The 26,976-nt window shown below is 36.7% G+C and overlaps 1 protein-coding gene across 1 annotated transcript in view; it reads left to right on the top strand.

The window, feature by feature from the left end:
• Positions 1–26,976, top strand: part of SNTG1 (syntrophin gamma 1) — a 948,474-nt gene that overhangs the window by 850,715 nt on the left and 70,783 nt on the right. The window contains exons 13-14 of the mRNA XM_013047405.2: positions 1,425–1,541; positions 2,651–2,722. Coding sequence (XP_012902859.1) covers positions 1,425–1,541; positions 2,651–2,722 — 189 coding nt within the window. The remainder of the gene's footprint in view (positions 1–1,424; positions 1,542–2,650; positions 2,723–26,976) is intronic.

Raw genomic sequence — 26,976 nt, 5'->3', positions numbered from 1 at the left:
CTCATTGCTCATTCTTGCATCTTTGTCAAAGATCAGTTAACCTTGAATGCACAGATTTATTTCTGGGCTCTCACTTCTGTTTCATTCTACATATCTCCTTTAAGGCCCATATCTTATGTTTTGGTTACTATTGCTTTGTAATATTTTTTGAAATCAGAAATTACAATGCTTCTAGCTTTGTTCTTCTTGCTCAATATTGCTTTGGCTACTCAGGGTCTTTTGTGGTACCATATGAATTTTAAGATAATTTTTCTATTTCTATAAGGCATGCCATTGGGATTTTGATAGGAATGGTATTGCATCCCTAGGTCAATTTGGATATTAGTATTTTTAAAAATAATTCTTCTAACCCGGGAACATGGGAAGTCTATTTATCTGTGTTTTCTTTCTCTCTGCAAGTGAACTGGTTGTTTTGAATTAGCCACTAGCCTAGACTTGACTAAACTTTGTCCAGGAGGTAGTTCAGCTCTAGTTGATCCCACATACCTTGAGTATGCTTTTCTCATAATAATGGCAGAAGCACAAGATACTAAGCCCAGCTCTACTTGTGTCATGTGCATTAATACCCCATTAGTCATAACAGATCTCCAAACAACAATAAGAACAAAAGTCTAAGAACAAAAGTCTAAGAGCAACCACAAAATCAAAGTAGGTTACTTGAGGTAGGAAATAAATCCTCCAGATATCCCTATCACATAGAGTTATAGTAAGATATAAATGACATATGAATATATTGTCAGGAATATAAAACTCATCGAATTAATGCTTGTGTATATATTTAGCTTCATGACAATCAAATGATTGAAAGAGGAGTGTCTTATCTCAGATGATTTCATTTTGGAAATTGACCCACCAATATTTAAGGTCTAGAGACAAAAGTGCTACTGTCATTGCCATTTAATATATGAATAATATTTGAATAAACTATATTCATATTAGATTTGTGATTAAAACAAGAAAAGTTATCATCTCATCCTGTCAGTTAGAGGGGAGGTGTAGTATGCCACAACAGTGGTAGTGACACAAGGTACTTGTCTTTGACTCATCTCCTTTACCCACTTAAATATTTTATCCTGGGAGCACATCCTCATAGTAAAATGCCACTAATTGGGAAACTGATAGGATAAGTCAATAAATTTTATTACAAAGAAACATTTTTATAGTAGAATTGGTGGAGAGTGGGAAATATAATTTATGCCAAATTGGATCACAAGACAAGCAAACACTTGATAAATGCTGATGGAAACAAACTCTTAGGAGTGGTTTACATTCACTTATTAGAAAGTATATCTGTCTAATGTATTTTTTCATCTATTACTTTGATAATTTTATGAGAGAATTAAAATATTCAAGGTATGAAAAGTACATATCTGTAATGAGACTTTTCTTTTACTTACTGTTAATCATGTTCAATTTTCTTGTAGATAGTCTACATGGGCTGGTGTGAAGCACGGGAGCAAGACCCTTTGCAAGACCGTGTGTACTCACCAACATTTCTAGCCCTGAGGGGATCATGTCTTTACAAGTTTTTGGCACCTCCAGTAAGTGTCTTCATCCAGTGTTTTTTTATCCATATTATCATTACAGAATGACATCAAGTTAATAATAGTAAATACCATATTACCGACATATTTTAAAAATAAAATACAGAAAAAAATGGAAAACAGTCCAAATGTTCTGAAAATATCTTCCTAAAAATATATGTTCTAGCATTAAATACTTACTTTATAACCCTGAAAGGCATTTCTGTCCAGGAATTTATGATCTTCAAAACATGTTTGTCTATGTGATACAGGTCTATCTAAATTAAAAAAAAATAGCATTTTGATATCCTATTTTCTAGTCATTGGTCTTTGTATTAAATATGTATGGGTACCTATGGACCTAAGGTCTTTCTTCTGGAGACATGTACCTTACACAATAGTAGATTCTCCATAAATATTTATTGAATATAAATATCAAATGCCAGACCACTCACTTACTAGTTTGAAATTACATAGGGTTTTGGAAATATCAAGTCTGACTTGTTGCTATTTTGTAGGACTATGTCTACACAAAGTTCAAAGGACCCAGAAGGCTGGAAAAAATCCATTAATATTTATATATTTTACTATATTCCTACTATGAAAAATTTCTTATGACTAGACAAATACATGTTTTAAACATAAAAAAGTGAAATGACTTCACTGTGGTGTTTGGTGTCTTCACAATGTTACAGGACCTTCACAACCTGAAATAACTTCCCGATATAAATGTGTCTTTTTAAAAAATTAAAGCCAGCATTGACAACTAGTATTCTACTTTGTATGTAACTGGTGGCAAAATTACTATGTGTGTGGAATATAAAAACTTAGTATTTATATGTAGATAATATACACATTATTTAAAATATGTAAGTACATTGGGCAAATGAAGATTGTTACATAGAACATAAAACACTTGCTGAAAAAGGAAGAGAAATGGTGATAAACTTAGAAGAGAGGAAACCAAAATACCACACATGGACCTCTATAAAAATAGCTCCACAACTGATATATATAGTACATATGGGAAAGTTTATTTGCGTACCATAATATATAAGTAAAATAAAGAGGGAAATCAGGGTTACCTTTCTAAAACAAATGACATAAAAGTTTCTCATCTTTTCAAGGTGACAACATGGGACTGGACCCGAGCAGAGAAAACATTTTCAGTTTATGAGATTATGTGCAAGATTCTCAAGGTATGAACAATAAATAGGTAGTGAAAATTTTCATGGCTTTTCCTTACCAATGGTTCTGTGCTCATAAGTAGTTCATGAAAACAAATGATGCAAGGACATAAAAGATAAAGATAAAAGAAAAAAAATATATAACAAATAGAATGCAGAGAAGTATATAAGTACCCTCATATCAGTTTAAGTAATTACTAAGAAGATTCTGTAGTCTCTCTGTCTAGCTAGAGGAACAGAAAGCTTAGTTCATTGAAGGAGAAATTCAACTGAAAATAGTATTAATTTAAACTTCAATTATCACCATATTTGTTTTGTTTTGTTTGTTTTTCTTTTTTTTTTTAAGTAAAACAGGAAAAAAGTCTTAGGGAAGACTTGAATTGGAAAATGCAGAAAATATGAAGGCATGTGCAAAGAAAGATCATTTTTTTTAAAATCTCAGAGTAGGTTACCCCTTTTTTTTTAAGTGTCAGAGTTAGGTACTTCTGAGTACACCAAAGAATATATAATTGTCATAAATCAATTAAAGTTCCAGCAATACACGAGATAATTGGAATGGGAAGTCATCGAGAATTCTGTAAAATTCTAAATGGTTTCTGTAGCCATTTTTAAGATGCAAACTGGGAATAATTTACAAAACCTAAATAATAATCTGCATTCAGTTTTTACTCTGAGGTCTATAGGCTTGGAAGATGATAATTAAATCCTTGATAAGGTTGACCTTGTTTGTGTAACCAAGAAGAACTAAGTTCCCTGCATTTTATGTGATTATTTTCTTCTAGTTAAAGATTCATTAGAAAATGCTGCATTTTATGTTGATTATTTTCTTCTAGTTAAAGATTCAGTAGAAAATGCTGGAATATTTACAACATAAATGAAATGTATCAAAAGTATCTGAAGACTGAGAAACAAAAAAATATTATTACCTCAGAAATGTTCATAATTTTTCTTCCCTACAAAATAATCCTTGATTAAAGCTAACATTCATAGTAGCACAAGAGCTAAATAAAAATAAAGGTCATCGTTTGCTGATTACTGTGTATGGTTCTGGTTCTATTTTGGGGTAGCTGGAGGAAGAACAACTCTGACATACTTGAGTTGATTTTTAGTAAAGAAGACCCCGGCAACTCCTAAAAGATGTAGGAGTGTCTGAAGAAAAGGAGAGCAGGCCCAACTCCAGTTTTTTAAATAAATACCAAAACAGCTAATGGAATTATAATTTAATCTAATTGAATGAGATTCTAATTTAAATTTTTAGCCAAAAAACCGGTGGAATTCAGAAGAAAGAATTAAAGAGAGAGAGGGAAGAAGAAAGGAAGTGGGGGAGGGGGAGAGGGAGGAGAGAGGGAAAGAAAAGATCAGGAAAAAAACCCCAAACTCAGTACTCTAACAAGTCAGTTTTGTCAATTCCTAGTCCTACACTAATGTAACCTTTTCATAGTAGAATCCAGGATGCATTTCTATATTCTTATTTAGATTTAAATTATTTCCTAATCATTTTCCAAGTAGCTAGATGGTCTTTACAAGCCTCTCTTAAATTAAAAAAAAAAAAAAAAAAAAGGCAGCTTGAGCATTTTTTTTTTTTTTTAATTTTTTATTTTTTATAAACATATATTTTTATCCCCAGGGGTACAGGTCTGTGAATCACCAGGTTTACACACTTCACAGCACTCACCAAATCACATACCCTCCCCAATGTCCATAATCCCACCCCCTTCTCCCAAACCCCCTCCCCCCGGCAACCCTCAGTTTGTTGTGAGATTAAGAGTCACTTATGGTTTGTCTCCCTCCCAATCCCATCTTGTTTCATTTATTCTTCTACCCACTTAAGCCTCCATGTTGCATCACCACTTCCTCATATCAGGGAGATCATATGATAGTTGTCTTTCTCTGCTTGAGCATTTAAAAATAATTCAGTTTATGGTATTACTTGAAATAAGGACAGTTTTAAAGGAGAGAATAAGAATTATGTGTGGCTCCATGTAACCACTCACTACTTCATTTCTCTTTATTTTTTTTTTACAATGTTAGGATTATATGATTTGTAATCTTTTCTTTTATAAAAATGTGGAGTTTTTTTTATGTCAATATACTTAAAAAAAAAAAAAACAACAACAAAACCTTGACCTTTTGGTAGATGTAATGTATCCCATCCTTTGGCCATATTTATTTACCCATTTAGGTGCTTTCTCATTTGTTCCATCAGACATCACAACGATGACTAATTTATATAATAGTTAGTGGTTGGATATTTGACATACACCAGGTAATCTGCTAAGTGCTTATTATATGGCTGGGGGAACAAAAAGCAGAAAAACTCCCTTCTTTCACTGAGCTTACATATCAGTAGGGTGGCAGACATAACATTAAGTTAACATGAAGCCACATACACAAAAAATCGATAGCAAAGAATTGATGTTTCCCTACAGACTTTTATGTAACTTTCTAGTTATTTCTTTTAATCTAAATTCTGAGTTTAGCAAATCCTGGGTGGAAAATATTTCAACATATTCAAGATGTTAGGTTTAGGTATCTAAATTCCTTCCTAGAAAAGTCATACCAATTTATACCACCATTTCAAATATCTACAAGTGCCCATGCATTTGCTCTCTGCCCAAATTAAAATCAAAGAGCACTTCTCATTTATCTTTTTCTATATAATTTCCTATTAGCTCATTAGTTGCTTTGGGAAAATATGTTACGTAAGTTAGTGAGGCCTGGAGATAAATATTTTTAGATGCTCAATAGAACATAACTTTACTCTTACTTGTGGTATGTAAATAAGAAAGCTCTCCTACCATTAATCAATAGAACACTAATTTTCTGTGCTTCATGAATTTGCATTTGGCACACAAAATTGTCTGCTGAGGATTCTTTTTCCCAAATGGAAATGTGATATAGCACAAGAATAGAGGAGTGAACATAAGACTCAGTGTTAAATGGATACTTTTCCTGCATTCGGATCAGTGCCTGGAGGATGATTGGTTTAGCGCATCCAGACTCAGAGATTTGAGTCTGGGAAGCAATTCTGAAGGGGGTCTTCTGTAACCCAGCCATCTACTGCCATGAAGGAACAGTCCTGTGCAGATGTATGGATTGTAGACTTCAGTCTCCAGAAAGGTATCTCTTGGATAAGGCAAATTTAAAGGCAAGTTTAATGATCTGGACAACAGAACATCTGCCCTGGTACCATTAATAGAGAAATCTCTCTCCCTCTCTTCTGATAGGAAGCTATAAAAGTACTTAGAAAAATGAAGTAATAATAGTTACCCCCTATATATAGCTAACACATAAGTGCCAGGTATCGTTCTCAGTTTCTTGAAATAATAATTTATTTAAACTTTACAACACCACTATGAAGCAATTATTTTTCCCATTTCACTTAAATGGAAATGAAGGCAAAGAGAGTTTAAGTAAATAGCTCAAGGTCACAATAGCTAGTAAATGCCAGAAGGAAGGATCTGAATCTTGCAGTCTGTCTTAGAAATCTGTGCTCTTAAATATACTATATTACCTCTTTCTCTTTCAGGAAAAGCATTGATAAATTAGAAAGAAATGAAAATGAGAAAGCCAGCCAGGTGATGAGAGAACAAAATTTTCAGAACAAGACTCTTGACAAAAAATGACAACTCTGTTACTAAATACATTACCCTTTGCAAATATAGTAGGCACTTTGACCTTCAATTTCTTCTGTTCAGTGGAGCTAACAAAGCATGGGGTGCTGTAATCGTTGGCAATTCATTAATCGATATGTGAATGTATTTTTATGAATTAATTCATACTACAAATATTCATGAAGTACTCTCTATGTCCCAAGCACCTAACTAGGTATCAGGGATCCCTTGCATCTGGAGAGGAGAGCTGAGCTCCCCAAAAGCCTAGATGACCAAGGAATTTAGAAGGGCCATTTTGGAGGAGGCCTTAAATAAACTTGAAAGATAAATGATTATTAAAGGGTTCAGATAATGTCTTTTAGTTAGGGTTGGAGTTTGGTGAGTGGGAGAAGTGGGCATTGTGCATATAGGAAGTAATGGGTAAACTTTTCCAGGTGTACAAAGAAAGATGTGTCATTTAAACAACTAAGAAACATTCCGTATGTCTGTAATTTGGGTATGGAAGCTAATGCTGCTGCTTGCGTGGGGAGGGGAACCTGTTAAAAGTCAATAAAAAGGAATATAAAACTTATCTGAAGAACAAAGGAGCCCCCTAAGAATTTCAAGCCTGAGAAGTGACTGAGTTTGCCATCTTCAAAATAGTCTTCTAACTGTACCATGAGACAGGATGGGAGGGATGGGGTGGACGGATGCTCCCAAGCTGCCACCAAGATTCTGGGATAGAGATGACCCATTCCAACAAGACATGGGCAGTGGGCTGGCAAGGTGCAGGGTCAGAAGAGGGGCAGAGGAGAAGACTGCACGGAGGCCTGCACTGGTAATTACCCTCATGACAGCCACAGGCCTGTAAGGCCTGTCCTCTCTTAACTGCTCTGGTTTATCTGACTCTTGGGGCAAAATGAGTGCCTGAGTTCTCACTCTGAGACCACAGTGTAGCTGAATGCAGCTGGAAAAATCTCACCATGTGTTGAGTTCTGAGCTTGCACCTCAAGAAAGCCTTTAATTCTGTCTCACAGAATTCTGTCCTCTTGTCTAATCTGCCAAAACCTAGGTTAAACCTTCTCCCTTTCCTCCAAAGTTAATAAATATTTCTCCTTCTTAATCTTAATTTAGTCCTCTTTCCTACTTATAGAGGCTGTCAGCTTTGTAAATCCACCGGCAGCCCAGTTCTAGAGATGGCTGTCCTCACTCATGTCTAAGGCCAGGCCAGCTCCTCCAGTATAAGAGGTCTTACTGGGAAACTGGCATTTCTGCTCTGATAACCTCCAGTGCACATGTCCTGCCCAGACCCCATTGTACCTGACTGTTGGTGCCTTATGGAAATCTCAGATGTTATATGTCTCAAATTTAGGAAGGGCAGTTAATTGGTGAGGAACTTGAAATACCATGGAGATTAGAGAAAAAAGGAAAAACAGAAACTCGAATTCGGTTTTATTTTCTGAAACTAGGAGAAGAAGGAATGACCAACAGATACTTTATATAAAGTGGAAAAAACAGTACTCTAGATAATTGACTGATAGCCTACTGATTCTTAGCACTGGGTACACTGACATTAGAGTACCTCATGTGCTGATCAAGAGGAGTATGTTCAGATGTCCTGGGACCTCTCATTTATTCAATTTGGGGGCCTCATTACAAAAAAAAAAAAAAGTAAAAATAGGAATAAAATTGGGCATGAAAGTGAATATTTAGAATGAGGAAAAAAATCACAACACAGAATAATTTTTAAAAGAAACACCAGAAACATTAGAAAATTTGTAAAAATGCATTATAGTTTTTACCAGCTATCCAATGCAATTCTTTAGTACTTTTTCCTCTATGACTTTGGAGTGCTGTATATTCTTTGATTGTTTCTTCAAACAAAAAGAACTTTAAAATACTAGCTTCCACAGGAAAGAGAAGTTACTCCCTGTATTTTGTCTGTACCTAACTGGGCACCTGTGCTACCTCCCAGCTGGAAAATACCCAAAGTGCCATCCTTAAATACAATTCCTCATGTAACCTGAATCTCATTCTACAACTGGATTTAGTAATTCAATTTCAGTGATCAGATGCCTATCAGCATGATGTGAAAGCCAAGGCACAGTAATTATCCTGTCAGCCAATCAGACGGGAGGAAACACAGGAAGTGTGAATGGAGTATCTGACCTAGTTCAATGTAGTTGAATTGTATGAACCTCCTAATATCACGTGGATAGCAAACCTTGCAAAGGAGGAGGTATACTTGGTTTGTAGATAGTTAAAGCTTACCCCTTTCAGAGCCAGCATTAGACTGAGGAGGAGCAAGCCTTTTTGAAAGGCCATCTCTCTTTTTTTTTAATTTTTAGAATACTGCATTCCATACTAACATTATATGTTTTAAGTTTAAATTTTTGATAAAATATACATAGTGTTTAGTATAATCACAGTGATACTCTTACAAAATCATTTTCAGGAAAATGAATAGAATATTCATTTCAGCCAATATTACGGCTGACTGTGCTGCACAAGGAGAGCTTTTCTATGTGTGTTGGTGGGAGATGGAGAAAGAGAGAAAGAGATTCAACCAAGTAGATATGGGGATGAGGAATGGGAGCCTGATTTCTCACTGTCAGACATAAGAGTTGCGAGTGTCGCAGGCCAGCCTGAAATAAACCCCGTGGGGCTGGATTAGAATTAGAAATACTGCTATACATAGGAAAGGGGGGTTGGATTATGGACATTGGGGAGGGTATATGATATGGAGAGTGTTGTGAAGTGTGTAAGCCTGATGATTCATAGACCTGTACCCCTGGGGTCAGTAATACATTCTATGTTAACAAAAATAATTAAAAAAAAAAAAAGAAAGAAATACTGCTATACAATTGGGGGGTGTGTGTGTGTGTATGTGCGTGTGCACAGACCTTACCCTGCTTCCTGAGAGTACCTGGTTCAGAGTCCCCAACAGCAAGAGCACATCCAGCAACCAGTTTTCACTTTCTTAATACCACCCTCCACTACGAGGAGCCAGAACCCTACAGAAAAATTGTTGCTGGGTTGACTGCAGCCTAGAAAGTAAAAGATAAGTTCAAATCATTTTATTGTCCCAGAAAATCAGAAAGTGCTTAAAGAATGATGGAGATATGTCAAAAGACACAGAGCTGCTTTAAGGGTACCTGCTGACAAATCTGGGACAAACTGATATTCAAAATAGGAAACCATGAATCTATCTTCACAAAAATAAGTAAATAAGTGGAAACTTCAATAAGAAACAGAACATTTAATAGTTTCAAAGTACCTCCCTACACAGTACTTACTACAATTTCAAAAGAGAAAAGAGTAACTTCACGGGGACTTCACAGTCTTCACAGTTGATCAAAATTAACGTTTTATTAATGGAACAAATAAAAAGCATTATGCCTGATGGTATGATAGTAGAATATAACAGTTAGTAGAAGAATATCAGGTCTTGGGGCACCTGGGTGGCTCAGTGGGTTAAAGCCTCTGCCTTCAGCTCAGATCATGATCCTAGGGTCCTGGGATCAAGCCCCGCATCGGGCTCTCTGCTTGGTGGGGAGCCTGCCTCCTCCTCTCCCTCTGCCTGCCTCTCTGCCTACTTGTGATCTCTATCTGTTAAATGAATAAATAAAATTAAAAACAACAACAACAAACTATCCATAGAAACAGCAACTTATTAAAAAAAAAAAAAAAAGATTATCAGGTCTCTTTCATTCCTCCTAGAACTGTATAATAAACCTAATCTAACCATGAGAAACATCTGGTCTAATTTAATGTAATAATGACAAAACCCAGCATAATTTAATTTAATCTAGTGTGATGTGATCTAATCTATTCCAATCATAAGGAAATGTCAGAAAAACCCATTGGAGGCACAGTCCACAAAACAACTGGCCTGCAGTCTTCGGTAGTTCGGTAGTGTCAAAACTTCAATAGTGGTCAAACTATTAGGGGCATGTGGGTGGCTGAATCAATTAAGCATCTGACTTTTGATTTTGTTTCAGGCCATGATCTCAGGGACCTGAGATTGAGCCCCGAATGGGGCTCTGTGCTGGGCCTGGAGCCTGCTTAAGATTCTCTCTCCCTTTCTCTCTGCCCCCTCCTGCTCACTCTCTCTCTCTCAAAAATAAATAAATAAATAAATAAACAACAACAACAACAACAAAAAAAAAACCAAAGTATTAGTGTCAAAGTTATTAGAGTCAGGGTAAGGCCAGGTACTCTTCCCATTTAAGGCAATTTAAAAATGGCTAGGGTTCTTCATTTCTTAGCGTTTCCCCAGAGAATTAAATTGTTCTAAAATGTGCAATCACTTCCTGAATCCAGGCTTAAACTATGTTTTACTTTTTCCCCCTCTACATTTCACTGGTGATTTCTTTTTAAAGATTTTATTTATTTGAGAGAGACAGAGAGAATGAGAGAGAGAGGATAAGAGAGCGGAGGGTCAGAGGGAGAAGCAGACTCCCCACTGAGCAGAGAGATGGATGTGGGACTTGATCCTGGAAGTCCAGTATCATGACCTGAGCCGAAGGCAGTCACCCAACTGGCTGAGCCACCCCAGTAACCACAGAGGCTTTACAAACTGTATACTAAGGGAGTGTTACTGCTTTGGATAAGAGGTATAGTTTCTCGGGGCACCTGGGTGGCTCAGTGGGTTAAGCCTCTGCCTTCGGCTCAGGTCATGATCCCAGGGTCCTGGGATCGAGCCCCACATCAGGCTCTCTGCACTGCAGAAAGCCTGCTTCCTCCTCTCTCTCTGCCTGCCTCTCTGCCTACTTGTGATCTCTGTCAGATAAATAAAGAAAAAATCTAAAAAAAAAAAAAAAAGAGCTATGGTTTCTCTTACCCTGATATCTCTCTGTGGAAATGCGTTGGGACAGCAAAGACAGGGTGACTGCTGTCCACAATTCAAATCCAGCCTCCTTTCTTAATGAAACACAATGATCATCATTGATAAACGTTTGACTTTAACTTTTATTTCGTTATTTTAGAATTGTCTTGGATTTATTAATATTTTAGCATTGTACATGACTTCTAAAACCTATCTGATGATTCCTCAAATTTTATCTTTTTTGTTATAATATTTACAAACTTAAAATACTTTTATAAAGCTTCTAAAAAAAACCTCAATGTCCTTATTTAAAGCAGACAAGTATCTCTTAGCAATGGAATGTGGGAATAAAAAGATTCCGTTTTTTCCCCTCCTTGAGAATGTTATACACAAAAAATACCTAATCTTGTTTTCCAAATAACCAAAACCCATCCCTGTCTTTCTTTCTTTCCTTTTTTTTTTTTTATTTTACTTGACAGACAGAGATCACAAGTAGGCAGAGAGCAGGCAGAGAGAGAGGAGGAAGCAGGCTCCCTGCCAAGCAGAGAGCCCGATGTGGGGCTCGATCCCAGGACTCTGGGATCATGACCTGAGCCGAAGGCAAAGGCTTTAACCCACTGAGCCACCCACGCGCCCCCATCCCTGTCTTTCTTAATATCTAATTATTTATGGCCCATTCCTTCCTCATTTAAGTGGGTTTAAGAACAATTTGTTTATGAATTATCACAACTTCATGTTACAGAAATCTATTTTCCTTCAGTCTGACTAGAAACATAGCCTGGCTAATTCTGTAAATAAGTACTGGGAGCATTGCTATTCTAAATCTTAATATTATAACTTATTCCAATAATTTTAATAAAACATGAGAATATAGCTATGTTAGGAAAATCTTCCAAATGAGACACATTTCAAGTGAAATTTATATAATACTCATAAAATATGAATAGGTTTAGCATTTTTAAAAAGTATTTAAAATAATTAAAAAATCTTCCATATTAATTTTCTGGTTATGAAAATTTTCGTGGACAGTTAGTGAGAACATACCTTTTTTAAGGAGAAAGTTAGAAAATTGGCTTTATTGCCCAAATCCATTTGGTGCCAATCTCAAGGATTCATCCTGTAAGAAGAAAATAATTTGTATTCCTCAATTCAGTATAAACTCTTTCAGGTCTATTTTAGGTTTTGTGGTAACCTCTTTAGACTTAATACATTTGGATTATTGTTTATAGACATTTTCTACCTTGAAGATTTACTACTGTATGAAATCTTGAATCTGTTTGACCTTCCAAAACCTTATATGACTATTTACACTGGTGCACATAAAGTTTTAGTACTGGAAGAAACCAGGTATAAGCCCCTTCTGAGGCCTTCATCCATGAAAGAACATTGCAGGAAAACATTGAAATCTCCTTCAAGTTGTTTTAGAATGTCTTTCTTTTTTTAAGATATAGTGTCATAGATAATTTTCAGTTCCAATTTTTAATCATATCATTTTATTATCAATAATTATATTTGTTCTAGTATATATTTATTAAAAATAATGTTATTTTTATTTTTCTATTGTTTAGAATGATATCAACTTCTATGATTAATATTTTTACATAGAAATTCAGCAACACACACTCAACATTATCTATATCTTGTTAGTTATCCTTTGCATAATTATCCTTTGCATATTTTAAAGAGTTGAATAAGTTGTACCCATTGCTCACTTCCCACTTTATAAAGTAGAAACAATGAATATTAGAAGCACTCTAGGTTATGACTACTCAGTCACTGCTGTAGAAGGAACACATGAGGACCAACTCTCTGGACCCATTCTGCTCTCTGTCCTCACTAGATCATAAGTATGGTTCTACCGGCCTGTGATGTTTACATTAAATGTGTCAGGACATATACTGTTAGAAATGGGCTTTGCAGTAGGTCAGGTTTTTTGTTTTTTTAAAGATATATATGAACCAGATTTATTAAATTTAACTTATGTGATTAGATTTCATTGTTTACTTCCCCTTTTAGCTTAGTAGCTATAAAATTATATTATATTTATTAGGAAAAAAGAGTCTTTGGCCAAGCTCTGAAATGCCTGAAGTATTTTCAATTAACATGTAGTTTTCTTTTCTTTTCTTTTTTTTAAAGATTGTATTTATTTATTTGAGAGAGAGAGAGAGCACAAGCAGGGAGAAGGGGCAGAGGGTGAGGGGAAGCAGACTTCTTACCGAGCAGAGAGCCCGATGAGGGCCTTGATCCCAGGACCCTGAGATCATGACCTGAGCCGAAGGCAGAGGCTTAACCCACTGAGCCAACCAGGTGCCCCAAGATTACATCTTTTTTTTTTTTATTATTTTTTTTTTTTTTGCTGTTGCTCAGGTTTTTATTTTAATACCAGTTAGTTAACATACAGTCTAATATTAGTTTCAAGGTATAAACTTTAGTGAGTCATCACTTACATACAATACCCAGTGCTCATCACAAGAAATACTCTCCTTAATACTGATCACACATTTAACCATTTCCTACCCACCTCCTCTCCAAAAACCTTCAGTTTCTTTCCTATAGTTGGTTTGCCTCTTTCTTTCTTTGCCTCCCTATGTTCATCTGTTACATTTCTTAAATTCCACATAGGAGTGAAATCATATGGTGGTGTTTTTCTCTAATTTATTTTTCTAGCATAATACACTCTAGCTCCATCCATGCCATTGCAAATGATAAGGTTTCATTCTTTTTAATGGGTGAGCAATGTTCCATTGTATATCTATGCTGCATCTTTATCCATTCGTCAGTTGATGGACAAACTCTTTTCACAGTTTGCCTATTGTTGATAATTCTATCATTATCATAACAATATCCTACTGTTGATAATGTTTATACATCAGGGTGCATATATCTTTTCAAAAGCATATTTTTTATCCTTTGGGTAAATAACTGGTAATGAAATTTCTGGATCATAGGGCAGTTCTATTTTTTTTTAATATTGTATAAATAAATACTGTATTTATTTATTTGTCAGAGATAGAGAGCACAATCAGGGGGAGTAGCAGGCAGAGGGAGAAGCAGACTCCCTGCTAAATAAGGAGTCTAATGCAGGACTCTATTCCAGGACCCTGGAATTATGACCTGAACTGAAGGATCATGACCTGAAACAGACATTTAGCCAACTGAGCCACCCAGGCATCCCTGGGTAGTTTTATTTTTAGCCTTTTGAGGAACCCCCATACTGTTTTCCAGAGTCGCTGCACCAGTTTGCATTCCCACCAACAGTATTAGAGAGTTTACATCTATCAACAATTGGATCTTATCAAAATGACCCTTGTTTCTAACTTTTTAAAAAACTATTTATTGGGATGTTGTTTTGTCATTTTGTGCTCCAGAGATATTGGTTATGATGTTTTGGAAATAATAACTATTTGATATATTTTTGTTTTATCAAAACATGGAAAAAATTTCCATTTTGCTTTAGCATTATTATACAATTATTCATTTTTTTACTATGTCATGTTTTCTCTGAAAAACAGCCAATGATCTTAATAGGAACTAACATAATTCTTAGGAAGGGAGTTAGGGTTGCTTTTATTTCAACAAATAACTTCACTACTTTTAGTTTTGCTTTTCTAAGGTGTATTCATCCTTCAGCCATTCATTATGTACTATTATTGTCTAGTTTCTATATGCCATATTAACATGATTATCAGATTCGTTAGTAGAATCAGCATCAGATTACTGAAGCTTGACTTCTGGACCTAATAATTCCCAGCAGTATATCACTGATAAATCACTTCATTTTCTTTATTCTAGAATCATCACCCTTAAGTCAGGAATTATAATTATAGCTACTTTAAAAAGTTATTGGTATGAATAAGTATGCTAAGAAAGGGCACTTAATCAGCATTGGAAAAAATATTAGTGATTTCTTTTTTTCAGTATTTTTGTATTATGTTTAGTTAGCAGCATATAGTACATCTTTAGTTTTTGATGTACTGTTTAATGATTCATTATGTGCATATAACACCCAATGCTCATCATAACACATGCCCTCCTTAATACCGATCACCTGGTTACCCTATCCCTCCCCTCCTTCCCCTCTGTAACCTTCGTTTTTTTCCCTGTAGTTCAGAGTCTCTCATGGTTTGTCTCCCTCTCTGATTTCTTCCCATTCAGTGTTCCCTCCCTTCCCCTGTGGTCCTCCACGCTATTCCTTATGTTCCATGTATGAGTGATTTCTGTCTCTAAATCGCTCTTGAAAAGTATGCCATGATGATCAACTAGAATTAGACTAATTTTATAACTCTTGACAGTTACTTTTCTCTGGTGTTATACCAGGTTCTATTGCAACCATACACATTATAGAAAGAAAAATAAGGAATGTCCTAGAGACCACAAATAAGGCTCTTATCCAATGGAAAAAAAATTTATCAGCAACGTATCCTGTATGGAAGTCATCAACAGACATCTTTATGTGCAATAGGGTACTTTGGTGACATCCATTCCCTGTGCCAATTTTTGAACATCCTGTTAACAAATATGGAAATACAACCTTGATCAATTGAACACCAAGGCAATGTTCTTTCTCCACTACCCTTAGTTATAAGAATTCTTTTGAGGGTGGTAAATGATTCCATCATTTGTGATTCCAACAACATATTGATCCATCTTCTTGTATACCAGTAGTAGGAGGAGAACAAACATGAAGTGCACACAGATTCTCCAAAAAGGGTTTTATATGTAATAGCCAATTTTATTTTAAAGACTTGCTTAATATAATAATTCAAACAGTATACATCAAATAGTGTCCTCCTCTTGGTGTTCTCATATAACATTTGCAATTCATATAAGAATATTTGTATAATATGGCAAATCTCATTTTATTGTGCTTTACTTTATATTGAGCTTTGTAAATTCTTTGTCTTTTAGAAATCAAAAGTGTGTGCCAACCTTGCATTGAGCAAGTCTCTTGGTGCCATTTTACCAACATTTTCTCACTGCCTGTCTCTGTGCTACATTTTGGTAATTCTCACAATATTTTAAATTTTTTCATTATTATTTTTTAATTTTTTAAAATTTTTTATTAACATATTGTTAGCCACAGGGGTACAGGTCTGTGAATTGCCAGGTTCATTATTATTATTTTTAAAGAGATTTTATTCATTTATTTACCAGAGAGAGAGACAGCAAGAGATGGAACACAAATAGGGGGAGTGGGAGAGGGAGAAGCAGGCTTCCAGCTGAGCAAGGATTCCAATGTGGGGTTCAAATCCAGGACCCTGGGATCATGACCCAAGCCGAAGGCAGACAATGACTGAGCCACCCAGGCATCCCACAATATTTCAAATTGTTTCATCATTATTATATTTGGTATAGTGGTCTTTGATCAGTGATCTCTGATGTTAATATTGCAATGTTGTTTTCATGCTTGCTAACATAACGTTCATTATGCAGCCCATTGACCAAGGAGCAATTTCAACTTTCAAGTCCTACTTTTTAAGAAATACATTTTGTAAAGCAATCTCTGCCATAGATAGTGATTCCTCTGATGGATCTGGGCAAAGTAAATGGAAAACCTCCTGGAAAGGATTCACCATCCTGGATGCCATTAAGAACATTTGTGATTAATGGGAAGAAGCCAAAATATCAACATTAATAGGAGTTTGGAAGAAGTGGACTCCAATCATCGTGGATGACTTTGAGGGGTTCAGAACTTCAATGCAGCCAATAACTATAAATGTGGTGAAAATGTAGACAATTAGAACTAGAAATGGAGTCTGGAGATGTGACTGAATTGGTCCAATCTCATGATAAAACTTTAATGGATAAGGAGCATCATTCTTATGGATGATCAAAGAAAGTAGTTTCTTGAGATGGAAACTACTCCTGGTGATGATGCTGTGAAGATTGTTGAGATGACAACAAAAGACTTAGAATACTACATAAACTTAGTTAAAGTAGCAGCAGAATTTGAGAGGATTGGTTCCCATTTTGAAAGAAGTTCTATTATGGGTAAATTGTTATTAAACAGTATCACATTCTACAGAAAAATTGTTCATGAAGAAAAAAGTCAATCAATACAGCAAACTTTATTGCTCTCTTATTTTAAGAATGTGCCACAGCCACCCCAACCTTGAGCAACCATGACTCTGATCAGTTAGTAACCATCAACATTGAGATAGGACTCTCTACAAGCAAAAACATTATGAATCACTGAAACCTCAGATTATGGTTAGCATGTTTTAGCAATACAGTATTTTTTTTATTAAGGTTTGTCCATCTTTTTAGACTTAATGCTATTTCACACTTGATAGACTATGGTATAGTATAAATGTAACTTTTATATGTCCTGGAAAACGAAAAAAAGTCCATTTGACTCTTGTGACATTCACTCTGTCACAAGAGTCAAGAACTGAACCTGCAATGTCTCCAGGGTATACCACTTTATGGACTTCTACTTGACTTAGGGACAAAAGCCTGATGAAACAGTAGTTGGTTAAAACAAAGAGTGTGAAATTTTTGTGAATATCCCCAAAGCACTAAAAATAAATTTAGTTTTTCTCACTGGACAAGGAAGTATTGTCCTTATTAGGTATTGTTTTCCCTTTCTGCTTAGAGACAGTCTAAGCTTGCACACATTGAAATGTGTGAGGGTACAGTTATCAGACAGATGGCAGTTGCTCTGTCCACCATTTCAGCCAAAACTGTCTCCAACCATACTTTGGAGCATGCTAGGTCCCTGGTGACATGGAAGCATTGAACTGCAACATAGAAATGAGACTGAGTGTGAGAATGGAGCAGGTATGTGCTCACACTCAGCTCAGTTTAGTCTCAGGACAGTAAGTGGCCTGCAGGGGACAGTCTTCCTCTCTGCAGTGACAGTCCATTAGAATGACCAGAAGATAGTGTGGACAAACATAACAAATAGAATTTAACAAATATTAGGAATTTGAGGTGTCTGGGTGGTTCAGTTGGTTAAGCGACTGCCTTCAGCTCAGGTCATAACCCCAGGAGCCTGGAATCAGGCCCTGCATGGGGCTCCATGCTCAGTGGAGAGTCTACTTCTCCCTTTATCTCTTCCTCGCCCTTTCCCCTGTTTCTGTGTGCTCTCTTTCTCAAATAAATAAATAAAATATTTTTAAAAATTCAGAATTAATTTTGTTTGCTTTGTCTAATTGCCTATTCCTCTTGTTCTTGGGGAGCTGCTTGCAAATAAACAAAACCATCTAATCTAAAGATTATTTTTTTTAAATTTATTTGACAAACAGAGATCACAAGTAGGCAGAGGCAGGCAGAGAGAGGGGGAAGCAGGCTCCCCGCTGAGCAGAGAGCCCAATGTGGGGCTCGATCCGAGGACCCTGAGATAATGACCTGAGCCAATGGCAGAGGCTTAACACACTGAGCCACCCAGGTGCCCCGAATCTAAAGAAAAATTAACACCAGATATATTTATTAATTGCTCTTATAATTTAAAACGTAATACAATAAATGCCACAGAATAGATCAGTTGTAGACATTGACTAAGAAGATTTCCCAATTGAATTGCAGAAATAAAAATTATTTTGGATCAAAAAATATTTGCATGCTTTGTATTTATGTAAAATTAGAGTTATGAAAGTTATATTGTAGTTTTATTTTAATTTTTTAAATTTTTAAATTTTTTATTTTTTATAAACATATAATATATTTTTATCCTGAGGGGTACAGGTCTGTGAATCGCCAAGTTTGCACACTTCACAGCACTCACCAAGTTTGCACACTTCACATACCCTCCCCAATGGCCATAATCCACCCCCCTTCTCACAACACCCCTCCCCCCAGCAACCCTCAGTTTGTTTTGTGAGATTAAGAGTCACTTATGGTGTGTCTCCCTCCCAATCCCATCTTGTTTCATTGATTCTTCTCCTACCCTCTTAAGCCCCCATGTTGCATCACCACTTCCTCATATCAGGGAGATCATATGATAGTTGTCTTTCTCTGCTTGACTTATTTCGCTAAGCATGATACGCTCTATTTAAATCCACGTTGTCGCAAAAGGCAAGATTTCATTTCTTTTGATGGCTGCATAGTATTCCATTGTGTATATATACCACATCTTCTTGATCCATTCATCTGTTGATGGACATCTAGGTTTCTTCCATAGTTTGGCTATTGTGGACATTGCTGCTATAAACATTCGGATGCACGTGCCCCTTTGGATCACTACGTTTGTATCCTTAGGGTAAATACACAGTAGTGCAATTGCTGGGTCATAGGGCAGTTCTATTTTCAACATTTTGAGGAACCTCCATGTTGTTTTCCAGAGAGGTTGCACCAGCTTGCATTCCCACCAACAGTGTAGGAGGGTTCCCCTTTCTCCGCATCCTCGCCAGCATCTGTCATTTCTTGACTTGTGAATTTTAGTCATTCTAACTGGTGTGAGGTGATATCTCATTGTGGTTTTGATTTGTATTTCCCTGATGCCAAGTGATGCACTTTTTCATGTGTCTGTTGGCCATCTGTTCATGTCCTCTACCCTTTTCTTGATTGGATTATTTGTTCTTAGGGTGTTGAGTTTGCTAAGTTCTTTATAGATTTTGGACACTAGCCCTTTATCTGTTTTGTCATTTCCAAATATCTTCTCCCAATCTGTCAGTAGTCTTTTGGTTTTCTTAACTGTTTCCTTTGCTGTGCAAAAGCTTTTGATCTTGATGAAATCCCAATAGTTCATTTTTGCCCTTGCTTCCCTTGCCTTTGGCAATGTTCCTAGGAAGATGTTGCTGCAGTTGAGGTTGAAGAGGTTGCTGCCTGTGTTCTCCTCAAGGATTTTGAAGGAGTCCTTTCTCACAATGAGGTGCTTCATCCATTTTGAGTCTATTTTCGTGTGTGGTGTAAAGAAATGGTCCAATTTAATTTTTCTGCATGCAAGCTGTCCAATTTTCCCGACACCATTTATTGAAGAGGCTGTCTTTTTTCCATTGGACATTCTTTCCTGCTTTGTCGAAGATGAGTTGACCATAGAGTTGAGGGTCTATGTCTGGACTTCCTATTCTGTCCCATTGATCTATGTGTCTGTTTTTGTGCCAGTACTATGCTGTCTTGATGATGACAGCTTTGTAATAGAGCTTGAAGTCCAGAATTGTGATGCCACCAACTTTGGATTTCTTTTTAAATATTACTTTGACTATTCGAGGTCTTTTCTGGTTCCATATAAATTTTAGGATTATTTGTTCCATTTCTTTGAAAAAGATGGATGGTACTTTGATAAGAATTGCATTAAATGTGTAGATTGCTTTAGGTAGTATAGACATTTTCACAATATTTATTCTTCCAATCCAGGAGCATGGAACATTTTTCCATTTCTTTGTGTCTTCCTCAATTTCTTTCATAAGTACTTTGTGGTTTTCTGAGTATAGATTCTGTGTCTCTTTGGTTAGGTTTATTCCTAGGTATCTTATGGTTTGGGGTGCAATTGTAAATGGGATTGACTCCTTAATTTCTCTTTCTTCTGTCTTGTTGTTGGTGTAGAGAAATGCAACTGATTTCTGTGCATTGATTTTATATCCTGACACTTTACTGAATTCCTGTATAAGTTCTAGCAGTTTTGGAGCAGAGTCTTTTGGGTTTTCCACATATAGTATCATATCATCTGCGAAGAGTGATAGTTTGACTTCTTCTTTGCCAATTTGGATGCCTTAATTTCCTTTTGTTGTCTGATTGCTGAGGCTAGGACTTCTAGTACTATGTTGAATAGCAGTGGTGATAATGGACATCCCTACGGTGTTCCTGACCTTAGCGGAAAAGCTCTCAGTTTTTCTCCATTGAGAATGATATTTGCAGTGGGTTTTTCATAGATGGCTTTGATGATATTGAGGTATGTGCCCTCTATCCCTACACTTTGAAGATTTTTGTTCAGGAAGGGACGCTCTACTTTGTCAAATGCTTTTTCAGCATCTATTGAGAGTATCATATGGTTCTTGTTCTTTCTTTTATTGATGTGTTGTATCACATTGATTGATTTGCGGATGTTGAACCAACCTTGCAGCCCTGGAATATATCCCACTTGGTCATGGTGAATAATCCTTTTAATGTACTGTTGAATCCTATTGGCTAGTATTTTGGTGAGAATTTTCGCATCTGTGTTCATCAAGGATATTGGTCTATCGCTCTCTTTTTTTGATTGGATCCTCATCTGGTTTTAGGATCAAAGTGATGCTGGCCTCATAAAATGAGTTTGGAAGTTTTTCTTCCATTTCTATTTTTTGGAACAGTTTCAGGAGAATAGGAATTAGTTCTTCTTTAAATGTTTGGTAGAATTCCCCTGGGAAGCCGTCTGGCCCTGGGCTTTTGTTTGTTTGGAGATTTTTAATGACTGTTTCAATCTCCTTACTGGTTATGGGTCTGTTCAGGCTTTCTATTTCTTCCTGGTTCAGTTGTGGTAGTTTATATGTTTCAGGAATGCATCCATTTCTTCTAGATTTTCAAATTTGTTGGCGTAGAGTTGCTCATAGTATGTTCTTATAATAGTTTGTATTTCTTTGGTGTTAGTTGTGATCTCTCCTCTTTCATTCATGATTTTATTTATTTGGGTCCTTTCTCTTTTCTTTTTGATAAGTCGGGCCAGGGTTTTATCAATTTTATTAATTCTTTCAAAGAACCAGCTCCTAGTTTCGTTGATTTGTTCTATTTTTTTTTTTTTTTTTTTGGTTTCTATTTCATTGATTTGTGTTCTGCTCTTTATGATTTCTCTTCTCCTGCTGGGTTTAGGGTTTCTTTCTTGTTCTTTCTCCAGCTCCTTTAGGTGTAGGGTTAGGTTGTGTACCTGAGACCTTTCTTGTTTCTTGAGAAAGGCTTGTACCACTATATATTTTACTCTCAGGACTGCCTTTGTTGTGTCCCACAGATTTTGAACCATTGTGTTTTCATTAGCATTTGTTTCCATGATTTATTTCAATTCTTCTTTAATTTTCTGGTTGACCCATTCATTCTTTAGAAGGATGCTGTCTAGTCTCCATGTATTTGGGTTCTTTCCAAATTTCCTCTTGTGATTGAGTTCTAGCTTCAGAGCATTGTGGTCGGAAAATATACAGGAATGATCCCAATCTTTTTTTTTTTTATTTTTATTTATTTTATTTTTTTTTAAAGATTTTATTATTTATTTGACAGTAGATGGAGAGGCAGGCAGAGAGAGAGAGAGAGAGAAGCAGGCCCCCTGCTGAGCAGAGAGCCCGATGCGGGACTCGACCCCAGGACCCTGAGATCATGACCTGAACCGAAGGCAGCGGCTTAACCCACTGAGCCATCCAGGCGCCCGATCCCAATCTTTTGATACTGGTTGAGTCCTGATATAGGACCGAGGATGTGATCTATTCTGGAGAATGTTCCATGTGCACTAGAGAAGATTGCGTTTCTGTTGCTTTGGGATGAAATGTTCTGAATATATCTGTGATGTCCATCTTGTCCAGTGTGTCGTTTAAGGCCTTTATTTCCTTGTTGATCTCTTGCTTGCACGACCTGTCCATTTCAGTGAGGGGAGTGTTAAAGCCCCCTACTATTATTGTATTATTGTTGATGTGTTTCTTTGATTTTGTTATTAATTGGTTTATATAGTTGGCTGCTCCCACATTGGGGGCATAGACATTTAAAATTGTTATATCTTCTTGTTGGACAGACCCTTTGAGTATGATTTAGTGTCCTTCCTCATCTCTTATTATAGTCTTTGGCTTAAATTCTAATTGATAAGGATGGCCTCTCCTGCTTTCTTCTGATGTCCATTAGCATGGTAAATTCTTTTCCAACCCCTCACTTTAAATCTGGAGGTGACTTCGGGCTTAAAATGTGTTTCTTGTAGGCAACATATAGATAGGTTTTGTTTTTTTATCCATTCTGATACCCTGTGTCTTTTGACAGGGGCATTTAGCCCATTTAAATTCAGGGTAACTATTGAGAGATATGAATTTAGTGCCATTGTATTGCCTGTAAGGTGACTGTTACTGTATATGGTCTCTGTTTCTTTCTGATCTACCACTTGTAGGCTCTCTCTTTGCTTAGAGGATCCCTTTCAATATTTCCTATAGAGCTGGTTTGGTGTTTGCAAATTCTTTCAGTTTTTGTTTGTCCTGGAAGCTTTTAATCTCTCCTTCTATTTTCAATGAGAGCCTAGATGGATATCCTAGATGGATATCTAGGATATCTTGGCTGCATGTTTTTCTCATTTAGTGCTCTGAATATATCATGCCAGCTCTTTCTGGCCTGCCAGGTCTCTGTGGATAAGTCCACTGCCAATCTAATACTTTTACCATTGTATGTTACAGACTTCTTTTCCTGGGCTGCTTTCAGCATTTTCTCTTTGTCACTAAGACTTGTAAATTTTACTATTAGGTGATGGGTTGTGGGCCTATTCTTATTGATTTTGAGGTGCGTTCTCTGAACCTCCTGAATTTTGATGCTCGTTCCCTTTGCCATATTTCGGAAATTCTCCCCAATAATTCTCTCTAGTTTACCTTCTGCTCCCCTCTCTCTTTCTTCTTATTCTGGAATCCCAATTATTCTAATGTTGTTTCGTCTTATAGTGTCACTTATCTCTCGAATTCTCCCCTTGTGGTCCAATAGCTGTTTGTCCCTCTTTTGCTCAGCTTCTTTATTCTCGGTCATTTGGTCTTCTATATCACTAATTCTTTCTTCTGTGTCATTTATCCTAGCAGTGAGAGCCTCCATTTTTTATTGCACCTCATTAATAGCTTTTTTTATTTCAACTTGGTTAGATTTTAGTTCTAACCAAGAACTAAATTTCTCCAGAAAGGGCTTTTATATCTCCCGAGAGGGTTTCTCTAATATCTTCCATGCCTTTTTCAAGCCTGGCTAGAACCTTGAGAATTGTCATTCTGAATTCTAGATCTGACATCTATCTGTTTTGATTAGGTCCCTAGCCTTCGGTACTGCCTCTTGTTCTTATTTTTGTGGTGAATTTTTTCGCCTTGTCATTTTGTCCAGATAAGAGTATATGAAGGAGCAAGTAAAATCCTAAAAGGGTGGCAACAACCCCAGGAAAATATGCTTTAACCAAATCAGAAGAGATCCCAAATTGTAAGGGGGAAGAAAGGGGATAAAAAGAGGTACAGAAAAAAAGAAAGGAAAACAAAAAAAAAAAAAAAAAAAAGAAAAGAAAGAAATGAATTAAAAAAAGAAAACAAATAAAAGTATAAAAAAGAAAATATATATATATATTAGATAAACTAGTTAAAAAACTTTAAAAAAAGAAAAGGGTAAAAGTTAAAAAAATTTTAGCAGAAGAAGAGAAAGAAATGAAAAGAAAAAAATTAAATTAACTGCAAGACTAAAGAATCATAGGGAGAAAGCCATGAGTTCTGTGCTTTACTTTCTCCTCCTCTGGAATTCTGCTGCTCTTCTTGGTATTGAAACCGCACTCCTTGGTAGGTGAATTTAGTCTTGGCTGGATTTCTTGTTGATCTTCTGGGGGAGGGGCCTGTTGTAGTGATTCTCATTTGTCTTTGCCCCAGGCAGAATTGCACTGCCCTTATCAGGGGATGGGGTGAGTAACCCGCTCGGGTTCGCTTTCAGGTGCTTTTGTTCCCTGAGCGCTTTCCATAGAGTTCTGGAGGACGGGAATACAAATGGCGGCCTCCTGGTCTCCGGCTTGGAGGAGCCGAGAGCCCGCGGCCCCACTCCTTAGTGCTCCCTCCGAGAATAGCGCCCAGTTCCTCCCATCTGCCTGACCTCTGGCCGCGCTCCGAGCTCACCGAGCCTGCGACTGGTTCAAGGTAACACCGAGCTGTGAGCTTACTGTCGGCTCTGTCTCTGTAGCCGGCTTTCCCGTTCCAATACCCGCAAGCTCTGCAACACTCAGACACCCCCGATCCTTCTGTGACCCTGCGGGACCTGAGGCCACGCTGACCCCACGTGGGCTTCACCCCGGTTTAGCTTCTGGAGTGATGTCCCTCAGTGGAACAGACTTTTAAAAGTCCTGATTTTGTGCTCCTTTGCTCCAGCGCTTGCCAGGAGCCGGCCCCTCACCCCGGGGTCTATCTTCCCATCACTTTGGATTCACTTCTCAGCCGGTCCTACCTTTCAGAAAGTGGTTGTTTTTCTGTTTCTAAAATTGCTGTTCTTCTTCTCTTCGATCTGCCGATGGATTTGTAGGTGTTTGCAATTTAGATAAGCTATCTAGCTGATCTCCTGCTAGATGAAGTAGTCTCAGCCTGCTACTTCTCCACCGTCTTGACTCCTCCCCCTGTTGTAGTTTTTTGATGCAGAAACATAAACTGATAACATGAACATTATAGGTCATATGATCTTTAAATGCCAGAAATAGAAAAAAATTATTTACAATGGTAGGGAGAAAGAGATGTTTTATTCCACATGTAAATGATGGCTCTGAGTTATACCACATTCAATTATTTTCATAACATGTTTTCAACAATTTTATGTATATTAAAACATTTCATTAGGACATATATGTATGTATATATGTATATATATGCAGTACTTTATAGTTTAAAATATGCAGTTATATATACTTACATATATTATGTATAACCTATTTTCTATTCAACAGAAATATGTAAAAATGACAATAACGTTATTTTTGTATGTGCAAAAGGAAATGTATTCTTAAAATATGTTTTGATGTTTGCACTATTATGTTGAATAATGAAAGAGGACCAAAAGCTACTCAGAATGATCCAGCAATGCTTATGATTCTTCAAAGACTCTCTTTTTTAAAAAAGTATTTATTTCTTTTAAAGAGTGATTAAGAGCAAGTAAGAGCAGACACACAAGTTGGGGGAGGGGTAGAGTGAGGGAATCTTCAAGAAGACTCCCTGCTGAGTGTGGAGCCAGATGCAGAGCTCAATCTCACAACCCGTGAGATTATGACCTGAGCCAAAACCGGGAGTCAATCACTTAACCAAGTTGGTCACTTAACCAAGACTGAGCCACCTAGGCACCCCCCAAAAGTCTATTTCTTAGCTGTTCCCAACCAATTGCTAGTTCCATTGCTATAAATGCCATTTATATACCAATAAGCATGAATTCATGGAGAGCTCTCTCCTCCATTTATGGACTTTTAGATCCCTCCAGATGGATTTCTAATAGGCATCTCAAACTTAAGTCCTCCCACTCTCCATATGCCCACCTCAGCTAATGGCCATTCTAACTTTGGCATTCTAGTTGCTTACTTCCAAGAACTCGGTATCATCCTGAAGTCTTTTTCTCCCATACCCTATCTGGTGAGCAAAATATACCCTAAACTGTTGTTGTAACAGTGTCTCACCTTCATGTCTCACCTGTGTTAATCTCAGCAGGTTTTGTCAGTTTTCCTGACTTACCTTGTCTCCTATTAGCTTTCAACTGAGTCAAAGTAAAATCCAAGGCTTTCATGACAAAAACAGAATACTGTAATATCTCCTGCACACTTTGCTCAGCTATCCAACTGTCTACTTTAGTGGCTTGCTACCTTCTTCTAACCCTCCAGGGCTATGATGATATTTTAGAACTTGTTTCTATCCTCCCCAAATATTTTAAATAGTGTATTCTTTTACTTTATGCCTCTCCTCCAATGTCATGTCCTTAGAGAGCCCCTCCTTTTTTTTTTATCATTTTATATAAATGGCAATGCCCCCTGAAGTAACATTGCCACATGCTTTTAATGGGCTTTATCAGCATCTGACACATTATGGTTAAGCATCTTTTTGTTTGCTATATGGTCAGTTTCCTTCTTACTCAAAACAAATCTCCATGAGGCAGAGATGTCATCTGTTTTGCACGGAGATATGTCTCTACATCAGAACAGTGCCTGGCATGTAACAGGCGTGGAATCCTTTTTTGATTGAATGTCAGCTGACTATCTATGGACTTGGTATATGACA

This window comes from Mustela putorius, unplaced genomic scaffold, assembly GCF_011764305.1.
Source record: "Mustela putorius furo isolate JIRA1106 unplaced genomic scaffold, ASM1176430v1.1 tig00000151_pilon_pilon_pilon, whole genome shotgun sequence".
In the NCBI taxonomy this organism is placed as follows: domain Eukaryota; kingdom Metazoa; phylum Chordata; class Mammalia; order Carnivora; family Mustelidae; genus Mustela; species Mustela putorius.
The sequence above is the reverse complement of the archived record's forward strand: the minus strand, read 5'-3'. Positions and strand labels throughout refer to the sequence as shown.